Consider the following 21,227-nt stretch of genomic DNA (forward strand, 5'->3'; position numbering starts at 1 on the left):
GATAAATCATCTGACATACAGACGTTCCCAGGGGGCCATGGAGCCCAGCAGGGGGAGCAGAGATGGAAGCCCAGGCCAGGCCTGCCTCCCTGTGACACCTCTCGGTTGCGGGACCTTGAGCTGGTCACCTGGCCTCTCCCAGTGTCGTCTTCTGATCTCTAACTTGGGCTCATGAAACGATGGTGGAAATGAGGCAGACGATACACACGTGGAGGAAAGGCTGCACACTCAGCCTGGTGGGTTTCAGTCGGGCCCTTTTCATCATGACCGAGTCTTCCGTTACCTGTTACCACTTCACAGATTCTCCAGGACTTAGCGGTTTCCAACAGCAACCACGTTACATGGCTCCTGGTGTTTGTGGAATGTGGGCAGAACTCAGCCAGGCGAGTTTGCCGGTGGGGCATTGGCAGAGGGCACGTGGTGGTGTCCAGCTGGTGGCTGACTAGGATCATCCAAGACATGCCTTATGTTCCTGCACCTCTGGCCTCAGTGGGGACTGTTGGCCAGTGCACCTGCCCACAGTGTCCCCAGCCTGATATTCCCAGGGTAGCTGTGCTTCTTCCAGGGCAGCTCAGGGCTTCCAGCAAAAAGGTTCCCGAGATCACAGGTGGGAAGAGTCAGGCTCTTTAGGACAAGAAAGAAGGACCTGGCCCAGAAACTGAACAGTTGCTTCTGTCAAATTCTGTCGATCCACACAGGGTCCTTGGGGACCTGTGGCTGCTGTCACAGTGGCTTAAAGTAACACATTTATTTTCTTGCAATTCTGGCGGTCACAAGTCCTGAAATCAGGATCTCGGCAGGGCTGCATTTTTTCTGGAGGTTCTGGGGGGTATCTGTTTCTCTTCTAGTTTCCAGAGGCGCCCTGTGCTCCTTGGCTCCCAGCCCTCCCTCCAATCTTTTTCACAGCACATCACTCTGGCCCAGCTTCCCTTGTTACATCCCCTCTCCCTTCTGCTCACTAGATCCTCTGCAAGGGTCTTTGTGATCCTGTTGGGTATCTTAGTCTATTCCAGTTGCTTTGACAAAGTACCGTAAACAGAGTGGTTTATAAACAATAGAAATTTACTTCTCATAGAGCTGGAGGCTCTATGAGTCTAAGATCAAGGTGCCACCAGATTCGGGCAAGTAACTATAGCTCGCCGGGCCCATTTGTTCAGCTGTGACGTGGACCGCCTCTGTGTGGCCTGGTTGGAATGATTTTCATCATTGCAGTTGGCTCGCAGCTCAACGAAGCCGGCACATCCCTTTCCGTGATGAGGATTCGGTGTAGGTTGAGGACCTGCTTCCTGGTTCATAGATGGTACCTCCTAGCCGCGTCCTCGTGTGGAGAAAGGGGAAGCTCTCTGGGGTCACTTTTAAAAGAGCACTCTGTCTGCCTGGAGTGTCTGAGGTGAGCCAGGCCTTTGGGGAGGTCTGGCTGGGAAGGGGCTTGTGGCCGGAGAAGCAGGCCTCACTGAGTACCTGGTGAGTACCTGCTGTGCCAGGCACTGCCAGCTCCACAGCCCCAAAACTTGGCTCTGCAGGCCTCATACATGCGGGGCTGCCTTTCAGGCGAGTCCAGTTTACATTTATTGGCCCGATAGAGAGCAAGGAGGAAGCGTGTGTGTCTGCCTGGCAGGGTGGAACCTGCCGTGGCCCCCGCAGGGAACGGGGGAGGGAAGATGCCAAGCACTGATCCAAGTTAACGTTAAGATTCAGGTACGTGTCATGGCCAAGAATCTGAGTCAAGTTTCCATGTATTTTTTCTTTTTAGAATTGTTAAGTCTCTGTGCGAGCATGATTTGCCGATTGCTCTGTAATAAGTCACATAGACTGCATGTTTTCTGAGTGCTGGGGTCTGTTCTCATTTAATTCTCACCCCCCTACCCACCCTGGGAGGCAGGTGCTGGTATCCCGCCCATGTGACAGGAGAGGAAGTGGAAGCAGAGGCATCGAGTAGCTCTCACGCCTGCTCCCTGCCTTCCAAGTGCACTCCTAGCTCCACGTGGCCAATTCCAACTTCCTCTTTCGGGTATCCCTAAAATGCCTCCTCTGCAGTACCGGCCTGTGCTCAGGGTATCCCTCTTCCCGTGCACACCAGTCAGCTCTTGCTAATTATGCTGCATAACAAACAGTCTCACTGGGCTGCAATGTGTTTCTTTCTTGCTAAGGTTGGGAGGTAGACAGGCCAGCAGGGGCTCGGCCCACCTCCATGTACCTGCATTTTGGCACCAGGCTGAAGAAGTAGCCTCTTGACATGCCATTCTCAGGGTGGGGACTGGAATAAGAGTGGCCACGCCAAACTACGCTGTCTCCTTGGATGTGATATATGTTGTGTCTGCTCACGTCCCACAGCAAGGCACATGGCCCAGCCCAGAGTCAGTGGGGCAGGGAGGTGACTGCCCTCCAGGAAATGAAGGTGACACAGAGAGGAAGGGGTCGCTTGTTGGTGGCACCACAGTCTACTCCCCTGCGGCTCCTGATCAGCGCCAGGTGCGGGGAGCACTGCCAGAATCTGCTTCTCATTCTCCCCCAAGTATGTACTGTTTGCTGGGTCTCAGGCCCTGTGCTGGACACTTGGATTTGAAGGGTTAAAACCAGGCACAGGCTGAGTGCAGTGGCTCATGCCTATAATCCCAGCACTTTGGGAGGCTGGGGCAGGCGGATCACAAGGTCAAGAGATTGAGATCATCCTGGCCAACATGGTGAAATCCGGTCTCTACTAAAAATACAAAAATTAGCTGGGCATGGTGGTGCATGCCTGTAGTCCCGGCTACTCGGGAGGCTGAGGCAGGAGAATCACTTCAACTCGGGAGGTGGAGGTTGCAGTAAGCCGAGATTGCGCCACTGCACTCCAGCCTGGGGGACAGAGTGGGACTGCATTTCCAAACAAACAAACAAAAACAGCACAGGTCTTGCATACACATCACCAGTCATTTCCTTGGGATGAATTCCTAGACGTAGATTCACAGGATCAAACAGTGTGACTGTTTGTAAGGTTTTTGGTTGTCGTGGAATCACCCTCCAGAAAGGTCATGTGCTTTGTAGAGCCTGAAGCCAGGGGTCACAGGCAGACCTCAGTGGCTCAGGCAGGTGGGGCTGGTGGCGAGAGGAAAGTCCCTCACCCTACCACTCACTAACGTGCAATGTGCAAACACAGATGATGCATCAGCTGGAGTTGACGGCCAGCTGGCACTGGCAGGCAGGAGCCCAGCCTGGCTTCCTTGGGGGCCACCAGGGGTGACATAGACCCTCAGAGCCAGGGCTGAGCATCAGGACGTTGGCAGGGCCCGGGGGACGTCAGGAGCTCTCTTGCAGCGAGAGAGAAAAACAGCATCTTAGAGTTGTTTCAGTCCAAAGACTCATATCACGGTCAGCCCCAGCAAGGCCAGGGAGACCCAGTCGAATACTTTGACCCCAGATGGGCCTGTGTTTGTCTTTGTTTGCGTCCAGCATTGTGTTCTGTTTTGATGAGAATGTATGCCATGGGCTACATTTTCATTTTCATCTTGGTGAAGGTTTACGTTGTTGATGACCTGTGGACTCTAAGGATCAGGGAGAGGACCCTGCATCCAGAGGCGGGAGGCTGGAATGTAAATCCCTCACAAGGCCAGCTGTGGGCAGGCACGGAAGCCTTTCTCTCTCTGGACCCCTTTTCCTTATCCATGAAGTAGGTAACAGTAGCCTGCCTTGCCTACCACATTGTTTCCAGTGAAACAATGCATTTTGCAAGCGGTAGAGCTATGTATTTCTGCAGGGCGACTCATTTTTCTAATAAAGACAGGCATCGCTGAACTTGGGAACCAAGGGAAGAGGCGGAGGCCCATACGTGAGTTGGAAGATTGAAGTGGAATTGCACCTGTCTGCTGCCCAGCTCCGAATGTTCGAGGGTCTCACCTGGTGACAGGGCAGAATGAGAGCCAGAGAGGAGCCAGAAGGGCTCTCATTCTGGAGGGTAACAGGGACTGTTAGCCAGGCCATGAGAGCACCTCTCTGCCCCCAGAAACCCCTAAGCAATAAATTGGTGGCTTCTGCGTCTTGACCTGCTGGAGAACCATGAACAGATTTGCCATCCTGCCTTACACTAGAAAAGTAGATAAGATACACGAAGCTAGGAATTTGCAGACATTGGACACAGCATAGGACTATGACTCCTGAGAGAAAGGAAACGGGCCTGCCACTGCCCCCACTTACTGCCTGGAGTTCCCAGGCTGCAGAGCCGGGAGGGAGAAGCCCAACAGACTCCAGCACTCTTGCAGAATTGAAGTAATACAGTTCAAGGTCTGGGGATGCTAAGGTGGCTAACATTTGTGGGGCAGAGTTCCAGAGAGGAGGGAACTGCACAGAGAGAGCGCCGAGGTCTGCAGAAAGTTCTCCTCAAGCCTTTGGCCAAGTGCTAACCTGTTTATATGTGAGAGGAAATGAACAGAACCGAACCACTGGAAAGTAGTAGAGCAGAAAGTGATCAGAGCTCACACAGGGCTGGGAACCGTCAGTGTTTCCCCGCGCCCCCGCCCCCCACCGCCCCCCACCATACTCTACCCTCACCCCCACCCCCCAGACTTTATAATACTCAGAGCTTTGGGTGGAGTCCTCAGAAGGGTATTAGCATATTAGTGGAGCTAAGTTAGCCCTAAGCTAAAGACTGTTCTAGACCTTCTCTAACATAATTTAAAGCAATCCTTAACGGGACCTACCAGCTTGCAAATGACTTAATACAGAACAGAACAAAGTTGATCTTCTTTCAAAGAAATACAGTAAAATCCAGCGATCCAGAATGTAAAATTCCCAAAGAAAAATTACAAGGCATGCACAGAAGCAGGAAAACATGATCCATAACCAGAAGAAAAATCAGTCAATAGAAACAGACCCAGAAATGACAGAGATGATGGGATTAGCAGACAAGGACATTAAAACAGCAAATACAAATATGGTCCACATGTTCAAGAAAGTAGAAGAAAACATAATGTGATGAAGAGATATTTTTAAAGGAAACCAAATGAAACTTCTGGATATGAAACATACAATTACAGCCAGGCACAGTGGCTCACCCCTGTAATCCCACCACTTTGGGAAGCTGAGGTGTGTGGATTGCTTGAGCCCAAGTGTTCCAGACCAGCCTGGGCCACATAGCAAAACCCAATCTCCACAAAAAAAACTTTTAAATTAGCCAGGTGTGATGACACATGCCTGTAGTCCCAGCTGCTTGAGAGGCTGCAGTAGGAAGATCTGTTGAGCCCAGGATGTCAGACTGCACTCCAGCCTGGGTGATAAGAGTGAGACCCTGTCTCAAAATAAAATAAAATTTCTAAAATAAACACACTGGATAGGATTAACAGCAGATTAGACATTGCAGAAGAAAAGATTAGTGAAGTTGAAGAAATACCATAGGCATTATCCAAAATAAAACACAAAGGAAAAGACTGGCTGGGCACGGTGGCTCATGCCTGTAATCCCAGCACTTTGAGAAGCTGAGGCGGGTAGATCACCTGAGGTCAGGAGTTCGAGACCAGCCTGGCCAACATGGTGAAACCCTAGCTCTACTAAAAATACAAAAATTTGCCAGACATGGTGGTGTGCACCTGTAATCCCAGCTACTCGGGAGGCTGAGGCAGGAAAATTGCTTGAACCCGGGAGGTGGAGGTTGCAGTGAGCCGAGATCATGCCATTGCACTCCAGCCTGGGCGACGAGCGAAACTCCGTCTCAAAAATAAAAGACTATCCTGTGGTACAATATTAAATCATCTAACATACATATAATATGTTAGAGTCTAATTGGAATGCCGGGAAGGAGAGAGCAGACAAATGTTGGAATAAACAATGGACAAAATTTTTTCTAAATTTGTTGAAAACTATAAAATCACAGATCCAAGGAGCTCAATGGACTACAAGATAAGGAATGTGAAGAAAACTATACTAAGGCTCATCATAATCAAATTTCTTAAAACCAATGACAAAATTTTAAGAGTAGACAGAGGAAAAAGACAGTACACATAGAAGAGCAAAGATAAGATTTATAGCAGGCCAGGGGTGGTGGCTCATGCCTGTAATCCCAGCACTTTGGGAGGCTGAGGAGGGTGGATCACCTGAGGTTAGGAGTTTGACACCAGCCGGGCCAGCATGGTGAAACCCCGTCTCTATTAAAAATACAAAAATTAGCTGGGCATGGTGGTGCATACCTCTAATCCCAGCTACTCCAGAGGCTGAGGCAGGAGAATCACTTGAACCAGTGAGCAGAGGTTGCAGTGAGCCGAGATCGCTCTGCTGCACTCCAGCCTGCGGCAACAGAGTGAGACTCCATCTCAAAAAAAAAAAAAAAGAAAAAAGAGTTACAGCAGATTTCTCACTGGGAAGCTGGAACCAGAAAACAATGGAGCAACATCTCTATTATACTGAAAAACAAACAAACAAAAAAACTAAATTTCTCAATGTAAAATTACATACCCAGCAAAAAAAAATTTCAAAAATAAATGCCCAGTAAAAACTCTTTCAGATAAACCAAAGCTGAGAGAATGTATTTTCAGCAGAACTACACTATAAGAAATGTTAAGGGAAGCTCTGCAGAACAAAGAAATAGAATGCCAAATAGAAATTGGGATCCTCACAAAGGAATGAAGCGTGTTGAAAATGGCAAATATGTGTAAATAGAAAATAAATCGATTTTCTCATTTTAAGACTATCTTTGAAAGTAAATTGACTGTTTAAATAAAAATAATAAAGTAGTATGAGGCTTAAAACATGTTAGAGTACTGGATAATGTATTATATTAAGAAGACAGGCCTGGCACAGTGGCTCACGCCTATAATCCCAGAACTTTGGGAGGCCAAGGCAGGTGGATTGCTTGAGCTCAGGAGTTCAAGACCAGCCTGGGCAACATGACAAAACCCTGTCTCTACAAAAAATTAACTGGCATGGCATGGTGGCACATGCCTGTAGTCCCAGCTACTTGGGAGGCTGAGGTGAAAGTATTGCTTGAGCCCAGGAGGTCAAGGCTGCAGCTAGCCAAGATCACACTACTGTACTCCAACCTGGGCAACAGGGTAAGACCCTGTCTCAAAAAAAAAAAAAAAAAAAAAAAAAGGTGGGATATGAGACTCATACAGTAAGTAGAGTGGCATAATATCATTTGAAATAGACTGTATTACATTAAATATGTGTAATGTAAAACTAGGGTCACTACAAATAAAAAGATGCAGCATATATTTTATATATATATAGAGAGAGAGTTGAAGTCTTGCTCTGTCATCCCCACTGGAGTGCAGTGGCGCAATCTTGGCTCCCTGCAACCTCTGCCTCCTGGGTTCAAGAGATTCTCCTGCCTCAGCCTCCAGAGTAGCTGGGATTACAGGTGTGCATCACCACGCCTGGCTAATTTTTGTATTTTTAGTAGAGACGGGGTTTCACCATGTTGGCCAGGCTAGGCTCGAGCTCCTGACCTCGTGATCTGTCCACCTTGTCCTCCCAAAGTGCTGGGATTACAGGTGTGAGCCACTGTGCCCAGCCACATCTAATATATTAATAGGGGGATAAAATGAAATCCTAAAAAATAATTAGCCAGCAAAATAAAGTCAAAAGAGGAAAAAGGAACAAATAACAGTAGATTTAAACCTAGCTATAATTGATAATTACATTAAATCTAAGTGGCCTCAACATTCCATTTAAAAGACAGAGATTCTCAGATTGGATTTTATTTTATTTTATTTTTTGAGATGGAGGCTTGCTCTATCGCCCAGGCTGGAGTGCAGTGATGCGATCTCAGCTCACTGCAACCTCCACCTCACGGGTTCAAGTGAGTCCCCTGCCTCAGCCTGGAGAGTAGCTGAGATTACAGGTGTACACCATCACATCCAGCTAATTTTTGTATTTTTAGTAGAGACAGGGTTTCACCATGTTGGCCAGGCTAGTCTTGAGCTCCTGGTCTCAAGTGATCCGCCTGCCTTGGCCTCCCAAACTGCTGGGATTACAGGTGTGTGCCACCGCGCCTGGCCAACATTTCTTTATGTGAATCTCTGTCTCAAAATAGCAAAGTAAGAGAGAGGTTAACCCAGATAACATACTGGGTTTTTGTCAACTACGTATTTTAATTGAATCAGCATCCAGTCCAGGGCTTCCTATTCTGCCCTCACAGCCAAGCCGTCTCATACTGCTGGGACTTCCCAGTATGGCTTCCCTGTCTAGAATGCCCTTCTCTCTTTTGTCCTCTGGCAGACTCCTACTCATCCCTCAAAACCCAGCTCTGAAGTTGCCCCCTGGGGAAGCCCTCCCCAACCCCCAGGTCTTCCCTGTATCATAACTATCCCTCTCATGGAGTTCTCAAATACTGCACTATCATTTTATTATTTGGCCTCCAGACTTTCTACTTCCTGAGGGCTGAGCCTGCCTCTCTCTTCCTGGACGGTGCCTGGGTCCTGTGTTTTCACAGGGGTATGGAGAGGACCAGTGCCTCTTCTCATGATCACCCATCAAGCTCAGGTAAAAACTGCCACTTTCTTTTCTCTTTTCTCAGCCTCAAAGACAAAAATCAAGGCGACCTCATCCCCCCTGTGCTGAGGTTCACAGTGACGTACCTGAGAGAGAAAGGTGAGACGGGGCCGGCTCCAGCTGGGTGACGTGAGGGCTGCTGGGTGTACCTCTCTGGGTGGTTTGTCTTGGATCCTAAGCACCCACAAGCCAGGGGGTGTGACCAGGAAGGGAGGGGCTCAAGCACAGTGGCTCCAGGTCTGGGCTCTGGCCTCAGATGGTCTAGGTTTGAATCCTGTCTCCCCTGTATACTAGCTGTGTGACCTGGGGCCAGTTACTCACCCTCTCTGGGCCTCCATTCCCTTGTCTGTCCAGTGGGGTTAATAACAAACAGTACCTGACTTGTAGGATTGTTGTAACCCCTAAATGAGACAGTGCCTGCAAAGCACTTCAGGCAGTGCTGGTCTGTAGGAAGCCCTTTCGAAATGGGGACTCCTCTGATGGGATCAACTTTGATTTGCAGACACCATTGCCAGTGGGGTGGGTGCAGTCAAGAACTTGGAGTGGGGTGAGCCTTGTGGGCTCTCCACGGCTCCTAAGGCTAGAACTGAGGTCCGTGGAGAAGGTGCGTGGAGGCTGCTTTTACCTTAATGGGAGGAAAGAGGTTCCCATGGAGGAGAAGGCACCAGGGAGGTTTACCTGGCACCACAGGTGCAGGTGTGCTAGGTGGTAGGTGGGCCGGGTGGTCTCCAGCCTGGGAGCTGCAGCGCAGGTGCGTGGGTGTCAGACAAGAAGTGAGTGCCCCCCCATCCCCACCACCCAGGCAGGCCTGGCTCCCCTCCAGCCTCCAGAGCTCAGCTCAACAGTTGCTTCCTCAGGGAATCCCCCTAACGTGGCCAAACCCCCTAAAGCAGACCCTAGCTCTGCCACGGACTCAGCACCGTGGCCCCCGAGACCCCACCACCGTGTGGTCCCTTGGCTGCTGCCGTTTCTCACGTTTCCATCTGGTGGGGAGTTCCCATGCAATGGCTCTTAAAGCCACCGCCTCAGCCCTGCACCTTTCTGGTTGATTTCCTGTTTGGAGCAGGCCAGGTGGGTGGTCTTTGAAAAACCTGCTTCAGACAGGCGGGGCCTGGAGAGGCCCTCCTCACTTGTAGGACAGGATGCCCAGGAAATGTGCTTTGGCACGAGAGTCTGTGCACATGGGGGTGGCATCAGTGAGCAGATGTGCTGGGCGGGGGCCTGGGAGGCCATCTCCCTCACACCCCAGACCCCGCAGCCCCAGCATTTCCCTCAGTCAAGATGCTCAGCTGGCAGGTGAGCAGGTACGGGGGGCACCCCACATTGGGACCCCAAGAGGCCCGCCTGTCCCTGGCCTGGACTGCCCCTCCTTGCCCTCTGCCGGTTTGGTCCTGCTTTCCGGAAGCCCTCTCCAATTCTGCTCCTCTCCCGGGCAGAACTGCCTTCTTCATGTGCCCCCATCATTCACTCATTCACTTGGGAGACATTCGCTACGTGCCTCCCTCATGCCAGACTCTGGGGATATCAAAGTCAGCACACGGGACTTGGAAGCAGCAGCTATTCCACCGAGAGCTGCACAGATGCTGACTTCCATCAGGGAGAAGGCCCTGCCAGACCAGGGTCCCTGTTAGGAGGTTTGACCTTATTGGGGGGCTTCCCTGAGGGAGGGGCAGTGGAGCTGAGCTCTGAGGAGGGGAAGAAGCTGGCCATGCCGGGTGACAGAAAGGCCCCAGAGAGAAGAGCAGGTGCAGGGGCTCGTGGCCGTGGGAGTGCGGGAGCGTGTGGGGCTTCGAGGAAGTTGGGAGGAGAAGGGGAGGTCAGGCCTTGCAAGTCCCAAGAAGACTTGCGACTCCAGATGCCGGCGCCACAGTCCTAGGTCCTGGTGTTCCGGGGCACCCCCATCATCCACCGCAGGCCCCCCAAGGGCAGGCTCAGGCCTGTTTCTCTTCCTGGCTCTGAAGCCAGCAGGGGCCTGGCCAGAGGAAACCCTTCCCTCCACCCCAGGGCTGCTTTCATGAGCCAGTTACAAGCGCTGAAAACCCTCTTTATAAACTGACAATGGAGACAAGTTTTCTTCTTTGATTACAGTCACCTCTTTAGCAGAATTGCCCAGTCGAACTTGGACATCATCTATATCTTCACTGTCTAAACAGCAGCCGCCAGCCCCTGTGGCGGTAGCCCAGTAGCGCAGTTCATATGAGGCTCATGCAATTGAGTGACTAGATTTTTAATTTTATTTAATTTTAATTAAAGTTAAATCCTCATGTGCAGCTACTGGCTGCTGTGCTGGACAGCTCAGCCCTAGCCCTTGTGGGAAGTCATGTGTCTGGAGGCCTCCTGGGTGCTAGGCACGTGCTGGGCATGACTCTGTCCAGTCCTCTCTGCAGCCCTTGGAGACAGGAGCTCATGGCCTTATTCTGTAGATAAACAAGGCAGATAGGCTCAGAGAGGCCGAGTGCTTTCTCTGAGGTCACACAGCTGGTAGGCAGAGCTGGACTAGAGCCTAGGTCTGTCTGAGTTTAGAATCTATTTCCGCTTTCCCTTTCCACGGACCGCAGAGGTGGGAAATCGGGTGGGTTGGGGAATATGGAAAGGATTTGAGGAACAAATAAATGTGTGGAGGCCAGCCACAGGTGGGTGATGCCGTGGGCAAGGGAGTGTCATATAACGTCCTGGAAGCCCAGTGGGCTGGGACCTATGAGATGCCTGGAAGCTCCTCTCCTGCAGGCCTGCTCACCGAGGGGCTGTTCCGGAGATCCGCCAGTGTGCAGACCGTCCGCGAGATCCAGAGGCTCTACAACCAAGGTGAGGGTGTCCCGCAGTCCTGAGCCCCGAGCTGCCTGGTCAGCGAGCACAGCGCTCTGGGGCCTCGGAGCGGAGGCAGGGAAGCACCGCCCCCACAACCCATCCAACTCCCAGAAAACACTCAGGGTGGGAGCAGCTGCCCAGGAGCCATCGAGGGGCCCACTGGTAGTCCAGAGTGGGGACCTCTTGTCCAGACCCCCAACCCCACTGGGACATGGTGGCCGCATGATGCCATTTTGCCTTTAGGGTCTCTCCATCCACACCACGTGGCACGTGCTTTCGGGAGACATCCTGTGGTGCAGGGAAGCTGGTTTTTTATCTGGCAGCTCCCCCGAATTGGCTCAGCATGGCTTCCTTAACTGCCATGTGTAACCCACGGGCAGGGGCAGTGGCCTCTGAGCTGAGGATGCATCGCACTGACACTAATGAAGCCGCTGTCTTGCTGACAGCGATCCCACTTGCTCCCATGATCAATTGTGCGTTACACAATCATGGAGCATCAGGTCTGCACGGGGCCCAGCTCAGGCCTGCCTGTCTCAGGCCCAGGGCCTGCAGTGTCATCTCTGCCACAGACCTGGCCTCAGAGAGCTGGCATTGTAGCCGGGAGCAACAGCACACCACAGAGAAGCCAGCAGCCCACCCCAGCCTCCACTGGGAGCCTAGGAGGAGGCAGTGAGGACGGTGTAGGGGCTGATGGGGCCAGAGCACCCCCATTTCTAGGTGGGGACAGCAGCATCCCTAGGACACATGGCTCCAGCATCAGGTGCTTCCCATCCGGACATCTCACGCCCTGTGTCTCAGAGCTGGTTCTGCAGCAGCAGTGCCCACGCCGGGGTGCAGACCTCAGCAGTGCCGTGTTCTGTGTGCAGGGAAGCCCGTGAACTTTGACGACTATGGGGACATTCACATCCCTGCCGTGATCCTGAAGACCTTCCTGCGAGAGCTGCCCCAGCCGCTTCTGACCTTCCAGGCCTACGAGCAGGTTCTCGGGATCACCTGTGCGTAGCTGCCCCGGGGCGGGGGTGGGGGGTTCTCGGGATCACCTGTGCGTAGCTGCCCCGGGGCGGGGGTGGGGGGCTTGGTCCTCAGATGCTGTCCCCCAGCTACTGGCCCAGGGTCAGGCTCTGGGGTGGCCGAGGTGACGTGTACCCACCCTCATCCTGTTGCCACCTGGCACTGCAGGGCAAGAGAGGGGGTCATTGGGGCTGCCCCACCATGAACAGCCAGGCCACGCTGTCCAAAGGCAGAGGAGGTGGGGTCGGTCAGGGTTGTCCAGGCTGGTCTCTCAGGCTCAGCTGGGCCGGGAGGCAAGGCGATGGGGGCCTCTCTAGATTTGGGGCTCATTATCCTGGTCAAAATCCTGCCTGTACCCCCTCCCAGCCCCCAGACCCTCAGCTCTCTCATCTAGAAAGGGGCTCTCGGCATTTCTCTCCAAATCATTGTAGGATGCCAAGCATATATCATAGGAACTGAGCAGCTATAGGGTCTGATCCTACAGACGCTTTGTGATCGGTCAGATGCTCAGAGTGGCTGAGCACAGATGACTCGTAAACAACTCCGTAACATCTCAAAATACTGGCGAATGCTAAGGAAAGTGATGCCTCAAAAGAACCATAAAACCACTCAGGCCTTCATCTAAGTCATCGAACACCATCTTTTCAAATGGGACTACCTCCAGCGCCCCCCTTTCTTCTTGGAGCACTAGCAGTCGAAGGGGGAAAGCTGATTTTGGTGTGAATTCTAGAGCAGCTAGGTTAAGATATTTTAAAGACAAATCTTGAATCTTCAAATCAGTGTTTCTACCCCACTGTGTATTCAAGAATCACCTTTACCCCAAAGGGCAGCCTGGCCTTTGTCCTGGCCCCTGGGGGATGACTTCGGAACCTTGGAATTTCCCAAGGGACAGGAGTTATCTTTGTCACTCATCGGGGGCCCTGATGGTTTATGGTAACTGATGGTTATGGTGACTCAAGATAGGGGTGTAGGGGTGGCCATTCCAGAAAGACCAATTACATGGTTAGAGGGTGTGGGCTTTGAGTCACGTGAGACCAGCCTGACCTCTGGGGAGGGCAAGGGGCTGGAGATTGATTTCAGTCTCAAGGCGTCCTGTCAAGGTCGCTGGACCCCAAACTTCCCTCAAAGGCAAATTTACACCCATTTACTCAGCAGTGCTCCTAAGCGCCTGCCAAATGCAACGCCGTGTCTGAGATGGGGAAGGTCCCTCCTATAGCCTGGAAGACCACGAAAGATGTTGAGGGCTGACTGACTTTGGCTAGTGGATGGGAAGCCTGGGAGAGCTCAGAGCCAGGCTGAGCCTCATGGAGACAAATTCGATCATGCACATAGAGGTAGCTATCTGGTGGAGACAGAGAAGGAGGCACTATGTTCAGCATCCTCCTACCAGCTGGGCCCAGAGCAGGCAAGATGGACAATGCTTCATCACCTGAATGGGCCAGGCTCTGTCCTAGAGAGAAGCTTCCAGAAGTCTCCCAACTTCATCAGCCCCTGCAGAGGGATGATGACTGCAGCCTCTGTAGGTTCCTGCTTGAGAAAACTCAATGCTGCCAGGCGAACTTACTGTTTGTTCCAGCCAAAACCTGGTGACAGGGAGATAGGCCCTGGAACCCGTCTTTGAGCAGCAGTTCCTTGAGAAAGCTTGCAATTGTGGGTCAGACATGGTGGCTCACGCCTGTAATCCCAGCACTTTGAGAGGCTGAGTTGGGTGGATCACTTGAGGTCAGGAGTTTAAGACCAGCCTGGTCAACATGGTGAAACCCTGTCTCTACTAAAATACAAAAATTAGCCGAGCGTGGTGGTGTACGCCTGTAATCCCAGCTACTCGGGAGGCTGAGGCAGGAGAATCACTTGAACCCAGGAGGTGGAGGTTGTAGTGAGCCAAGATCGTGCCATTGAACTGCAGCCTAAGCAACAGAATGAGACTCCGTCTCAAAAAAAAAAAAAAAAAAAAGCTTGCAATTATGAATCCTTTATCTGTCCTTTGAGAGGAAGATCATCTACCACCCAGAGCTATCTCAAGGACCTCAGAGTCATCTTTTTTTTTTTTTTGAGACAGAGTCTCACTCTGTCGCCCAGGCTGGAGTGCAGTGGTGCGATCTCGGCTCACTGCAAACTCCGCCTCCCAGGTTCACGCCATTCTCCTGCCTCAGCCTCCCAAGTAGTTGGGACTACAGGTGTCCGCCACCACGCCCGGCTAATTTTTTGTATTTTTAGTAGAGATGGGGTTTCACCATGTTAGCCAGGATGGTCTCGATCTCCTGACCTCGTGATCTGCCTGCCTCGGCCTCCCAAAGTGTTGGGATTACAGACAGCCATCTCTTTGAAGTGAAAACATTCAAGGTGCTACCTCTGCCTCCCAGTCTCCGGGGAGGGAAGGACCCAGCTCTGGCTTGCACCACTGCCTCTGGCCACAAAGATATCAGACATTTGTCCTCTTCCAGATAGGCACCAATTAACAAACCCAGAGAGCGTAGTCATATTAAGCAACCCTCTGTTGGGAGGGAAAAAATTCTTTCCTGCTACCTATCTTAGGTTCATTGGTGGGGGCCCTGTAACTTGTTATTCTGACAAAAGATTCACATGAGAAAAGCATACCAGTTTATTTAATATAAGTTTTACATGACACAGGAGCCTTTTTAAAAATATTTATTTATTTATTTTTGAGATGGTGTCTTGCTCTGTCGCCCTGGCTGGAGTGCCGTGGCATGACCTCGGCTCACTGCAACCTCCATCTGACACGGGAACCTTTATGAAAATGAAGAAAATGAAGACCCAGGCTGAGCATGGTGGCTCATGACTGTAATCCCAGCACTTTGGGAGGCCAAGGCAGAAAGATCACTTGAGTCCAAGAGTTTGAGACCAGCCTGGGCAACATAGTGAGACCCCATCTCTACAAAAGATTTTAAAAATTGGCTGGGCTTGGTAGCGTATGCCTGTAGTCCCAGCTGCTCAGGAGGCTGAGGTGGGAGATCACTTGAGCCTGGGAGTTTGAGGCTGCAGTGAGCCATGATCACACCACTGTACTCCAGCCTGGATGAAAGAGCAAGACCATGTCCCCAAAACAGAAGGAAAGAGGGAGGGAGGGAGGAAAGCAAGAAAGAAAAGAAGTGAAGAAAATGGGCCGGGCGCTGTGGCTCACTCCTATAAACCCAGCACTTTGGGAAGCCAAGGTGGGGGGGATCACCTGAGGTCAGGAGTTTGAGATCAGCCTGGCCAACATGGTGAAACCCCGTTTCCACTAAAAATAGAAAAAAATTAGCTGGGCGTGGTGGTGGATGCCTGTAATCCTAGCTACTCAGGAGGCTGAGGCACGAGAATTGCTTGAACCCAGGAGGCAGAGGTTGTAGTGAGCTGAGATCGCACCGCTGCGCTCCAGCCTGGGCGACAGAGTGAGACTTTGTCAAAAAAAAAAAAAAAAAAAAAAGGAAGGTGAGGGACACGTTCAGCTTGAATGTTTTGATACTAGGTTTGATGGAGAGTGGAAAGTCATGGCGCTTCAGTTCCTTCTGTCATTCCGCCATCTTTAGAGATAAGGCACCCTCTGGGCATAGGGAAGACCCCCTCCCATGAGAAGGTTTTATGATCTGTTACAGAGAAGTAGGGGGAGTCAGAGAGCCCTTCCCGCACCTGCCTTTCTCAGATTCCTTCAGCTCAATAACATATTCAGCATGCCCAGGCTCCATATTCGGGACTGTAGTGTTCCGGACCCCAGCATTCCCCCATCTGAAACTTTCCCCAGGAAGTTTTACAGTCCAGAAACGGAGTTGGTAGATTGTCTCCTGTTGCATGAATCCTTCTCTCAGTGCTGTGACTAGGTCACTCCAGGTAAACAGTTGCGCCTCATTTCAGGAGGCACTGGTGGAGGTGGGACTAGGGTGACTACCTCAGTCAGCCCGTTAATAAGGGGCCTTTCTATGTCAACAAACGTGAAGTTCAATGGTTTGAACAAACCATGAATTCTGGGGTTTTTTTTTGTTTTGTTTTGGTTTTGAGGTGGAGTCTCACTCTGTCACTCAGGCTGGAGTGCAGTGGCGCGATCTTGGCTCAGTGCAACCTCCACCTCCCGGGTTCAAGCCTTTCTACTGCCCCAGCCTGCCAAGTAGCTGGGACTACAGGCCCGTGTCACCACACCTGGCTAATTTTTTGTATTTTTAGTAGAGACAGTGTTTCACTGTGTTGGCCAGGATGGTCTCGATCTCCTGACCTTGTGATCCGCCCACCTCGGCCTCCCAAAGTGCTGGGATTACAGGCGTGAGCCACCATGTCCGGCCTACACTCCATTTTTTTAGTCAAGAGAACATTTAGTTGAGAAGATTCCTAGATGTTGGCTTGAAGTATCCTTTCATGGTAGAGTGAGAGTGGCAGGAGCTGGCCAGTGAATTTCGTAGTTTGCAATGTAGATGTCTTTGGTGATGGCACTGGGTGTTCCCGTGAACTTTCTGAGCGGCCTGAACAGGAGGCACAAGGACTATCCGTACATCATCTGCTGTGATTTCTCTGAAGTTTATATCAAGTGTTCCAGTATCAGCTTTTGGGGCTTTGGGGAAATGGCAGGTTTTAGTTCTTTGTCATGCCAACTCAGGGGGTAGGAGAAAAACTGGAAATGTTAGCTTGGAGCGTTGTAGCCAGATATTGAAGGAAACGAGAGGAACTGAGAACCCGCAAGCGTGCGCCGTAGTTTTCCACTGGAGCATCATTTCTCTGTACAGTTGCTTCTCTTTTGATTCTCAATTACAAAATAAGTCTGGTCTCACTAGAATTTGGCCTGATTATTTACATAAGTGCAGCAAGAATGGGAACTGACCTATGTCGGCTCTTCTTAAGTCTATCTTGCTAGAACTTTTAATAAGGAATCTCAGATTCACTTTTTAAAAGACTCTTGAGGCTAGAAAGCCAAGCTAAAAATTTGCCATCAGGGCCAGCTGTGGTGGTTCACGCCTGTAATCCTAGCACTTTGGGAGATGGAGGCGGGTGGATCACCTGAGGTCGGGAGTTCGAGACTGGTCTGACCAACATGGAGAAATCCCATCTCTACTAAAAATACAGAATTAGCCAGGCATGGTGGCACGCACCTGTAATCCCAGCTACTCGGGAGGCTGAGGCAGGAGAATCGCTTGAACCCGGGAGGCAGAGGTTGCAGTGAGCTGAGATCTCACCATTGCACTCCAGCCTGGGACACAGCAAGACTCTGTCTCAAAAAAAAAAAAAAAATTGCCATCAGACTTTGCCTTGTAGTATCTGTAGATTTGAGAGAATTCCTCTCTTCTCAAGGTTCTCATTCAATATTTTAAGTTTTCTGGGCCTGCCAGGAAGTGGCCTTCCTTACTCAATGTAATGTCATACATAACACTGAATAAGGGCTAGTTGTCATTTCAAGGAATTCCCCTTGTATCTTTTTTTTTTTTTGAGACGGAATCTTGCTTTGTTGCCCAGGCTGGAATGCAGTGGCCTGATCTCAGCTCATTACAACCTCTCCCTCCTGAGCTCAAGTGATCCATCTGCCTCAGCCTCCCGAGTAGCTGGGATTACAGGTGTGCGCCGCCACACCCAGCTAATTGTTGTATTTTTAGTAGAGACGGGGTTTCATCATGTTGCCCAGGCTGATCTTGACCTCAAATGATCCGCCCACCTCGACCTCCTAAAGTGCTGGGATTATAGGCATGAGCCACCACGCCTCGCCCTTGTTATCTATTTTTAACCCTACTTCACTAGTAAACCCAACTACATAAAGATGTATGCTTGGATTATACTTAATATGGATAATTCAGAAGATGCAGCTGGTTTTTTTGTTTTTATTTTGTTTTGAGACGGAGTCTTGCTCTGTTGCCCAGGCTGGAGTGCAATGGCACCATCTCAGCTCACTGCAACCTCTGCCTCCCAGGTTCAAGTAATTCTCCCACCTCAGCCTCCCGAGTAGCTGGGATTACAGGCACCAGCCATCTTGCCTGGCTAATTTTTGTACTGTTGTAGAGACGGGGTTTCACCATGTTGGCCAGGCTTGTCTTGAGCTCCTGACCTCAGGTGATCTGTCTGCCTTGGCCTCCCAAAGTGCTGGGATTACAGGCGTGAGCCACCGTGCCCAACCTATACAGCTGTTTTTGATAAAGTAACAATATCAGACTAATCTTGTCAGTTACTCAAGTCACATGAACTTGAATATTTGGCTTAGTTTCTATATTTCTAAGAGCTTTAGAAATGTTTTATATAAATGCTCATGTATCTCTAAGCCAATTTGAATAGAACTCCTTTAAGGGATTTTATAAATTAACTTGGTAATACCATCAGAGGGAGAACAATTTCACGTATACATAACGTACACGCATAGACATATAGATCTGCAAACAAAAAAATTTTTTTAAGACAGGGTGTCCTTCTCCTTGACCTCTGGGCTCAAGCAATCCTCCCAAGTAGCTGAGGCATGCACTACCACGCCTGGCTAATTTTTAAATATTTTTTTGTAAAGACAGGGTCTCACCATGTTGCCCAGGCTGGTTTCAAACTCTTGGGCTCAAGTGATCTCCCCACCTCAGCGTCCCAAAGTGCTGGGATGACAGGCATGAGCCACTATGCCTGGCCACCAACCAAGATCTTATAACTTTCATACATAGTTTCATACAAGTTAACATTACCTGTTGAGGGTGAAAGTTGTTATCAGTATTTCAGGAGAAGGCCTAAAGATTTTTTTCTTTGCCCAGTTTGTTTCCAAATAGTCCTTTTAGCCTTGTGTTTTGTTTTTTTTGTTTTTAACCAAAGGTGTACCTAATCCAATGTCACTCGAAACCAATAAGCCTTTTTGTGGCCATGGATACAAGAGATGTTCTCAGAGTCCCTCAGGATCCAAAGTTACCCCACAGATAGCCAAAAGAAAGAGAGACAAGTGCCCTCAGAGCTGGTGATGGCTGGTAGGATGTCAGATGTCACCAAGTCTGTGTTGCTATAAATACCTGAGGCTGGGTAATTTATAAAGAAGTGTAATTGGCTCATGGTTCTGTAGGCTTTCTAGGAAGCACGGTGTTGGCATCTGCTTGGCTTCCGGGGCGGCCTCAGGAAGCTTTCAATCATGACGGTGGGCGAAGGAGGAGCAGGTGTCTCAGGTAGTGCGAGTGGGAGTAAGACGGGGTGAGGTCATGCCACACACTTAACAACCAGATCTCTTGAGAAATCACTATCATGAGAACAGCACGAAAGAGATGGTGCTAACCATTTATGAGAAATCTGTCCCCATGATTTCATCACCCCTCACCCATCCCCACCTCCAACATTGGGGATTACAATTCAACATGAGTTTTAGAGGCAACACCATCCAACATATCAGAATGCAACTCACATTACTGTCGTCTGGCCAGCTATAAATTTTTTTTTTTTTTTGAGACGGAGTCTCTGTTGCCCAGGCCAGAGTGCAGTGGCAGAGATTCTCTACTATAACTTCTGCCTCCCGGGTTCAAGTGATTCTCCTGCCTCAGGCTCCCAAGTAGCTGGGATTACAGGCGCCCGCCACCACACCCGACTAATTTTTGTATTTTTAGTAGAGGTGGGGTTTACCCTTGTTGACCAGGCTGGTCTTGAACTTCTCATCTCAGGTGATCCATCCATCTCAGCCTCCTAAAGTGCTGGGATTAAAGGCGTGAGCCACTGCACCAAGCCTATAAATTCTTGGGGCTGCATCCTGACTGTTGGCTGTTCCCCCAGGCATTTGGAAGCCAAACTGGCCATAAAGCCCGGAGAATCGTGAGCAGGCGGTTAGTCTAGAACAGGGTTGCAAACTTTTTCTGTAAAAGACTAGATAGTAAACATGTTAGGCTTTGTGGCCCTTGCAGCCTCTGTTGCAACTACTCAGCTCTGCCCTGATGAGGCAAAAGCAGCCATAGGCAATGTATAAAATGTCCATGGCTGTGTTCCAAGAAAACGTTATTGGCAAAAACAGGCAATGGGCCCGATCTGAGCCATGGGTCGTAGTTTGTGAACCCCTGGTCTAGACCACTCTCATTTATAAAGTGATTCGGCTTTAGCAGCTTCCTGGAAGGTGGTGCTGCTGGGTGATAAAGCAGAGGGACAGAGCTTGCAGAATTCAGGTGATAGGGCTTGGATCTGAGTCCCCAGCGCGTCTCATGCTGGACTGAAACCCTCAACGTTGGAGGTGGGGACGGGTGGGAGGTGATTGGATCATGAGGGTGGATCCCTCATGGGTTGGTGCTGTCCTCGAGATGGTGAGTTCTTACCAGATCTGGTTTAAAAGCATGTGGCACCTCTGCCCCACACTCTCTCTCTCCTGTTTTTGCCCTGTGATGTATCTCCCTTTTGCCTTCTGCCATAATTGGAAGGCTCCTGAGGCTTCCCTAGAAGCGGAACAGGTGCTGGTGCTATGCTTGTACAGCCTGCAGAACCATGAGCTAGTTAAACCTCTTACCTTATAAATGACCCCATCTCAGCAAGAACAGCCAAACACACAGGTTTGCTGAGCAGAGCCACACAGCCCGAATGTAAGTGGGGGGGGGGCCCAAGCCTGACTGTGGGACAGTCCATCCTCAGAACTGTCCACCTCCCTATGCCCCTGTCCTCCTCCTGGGCTGGGGTGCAGCGCTGCCCCTGGTCCTTCTGGAGCTCAGGAGGGAGCTCCATACCGTTCCAGGTGTGGAGAGCAGCCTGCGCGTCACTCGCTGCCGCCAGATCCTATGCAGCCTCCCAGAACACAACTACGTCGTCCTCCGCTACCTCATGGGCTTCCTGCATGCGGTGAGTGGGCAAGGGGGGCGCTTGGGGTGAAGCTCAGTGGCCTTCCCTACGATGCTGGGCCCACATGGACTAGTCCCCTCCTTGCCCCGGCTCTGGGGTCATGCCCTGCTTGGACCTTGGAATACCACTCTCTGGCCACCAAGGACCTCATCCAAGGCCTGGTCAGGCTCCCATGCTGGTGAGGACCACGTGCCTGTCAGGGCGAACCTACC

At 50.7% G+C, this 21,227-nt stretch overlaps 1 protein-coding gene across 2 annotated transcripts in view; it reads left to right on the top strand.

Moving 5' to 3' along the window:
• The window catches only part of ARHGAP8 (Rho GTPase activating protein 8), a 111,963-nt gene that overhangs the window by 88,596 nt on the left and 2,140 nt on the right, over positions 1–21,227 (top strand). For both annotated transcript variants that reach the window (XM_024239997.2, XM_054543779.1), the window contains 4 exons: positions 8,486–8,559; positions 11,188–11,265; positions 12,135–12,263; positions 20,912–21,015. In XM_024239997.2, the coding sequence (XP_024095765.2) occupies positions 8,486–8,559; positions 11,188–11,265; positions 12,135–12,263; positions 20,912–21,015 (385 nt within the window). The remainder of the gene's footprint in view (positions 1–8,485; positions 8,560–11,187; positions 11,266–12,134; positions 12,264–20,911; positions 21,016–21,227) is intronic.

The sequence above is a fragment of the Pongo abelii genome, chromosome 23 (genome assembly GCF_028885655.2).
Source record: "Pongo abelii isolate AG06213 chromosome 23, NHGRI_mPonAbe1-v2.0_pri, whole genome shotgun sequence".
Taxonomy (NCBI): Eukaryota; Metazoa; Chordata; class Mammalia; order Primates; family Hominidae; genus Pongo; species Pongo abelii.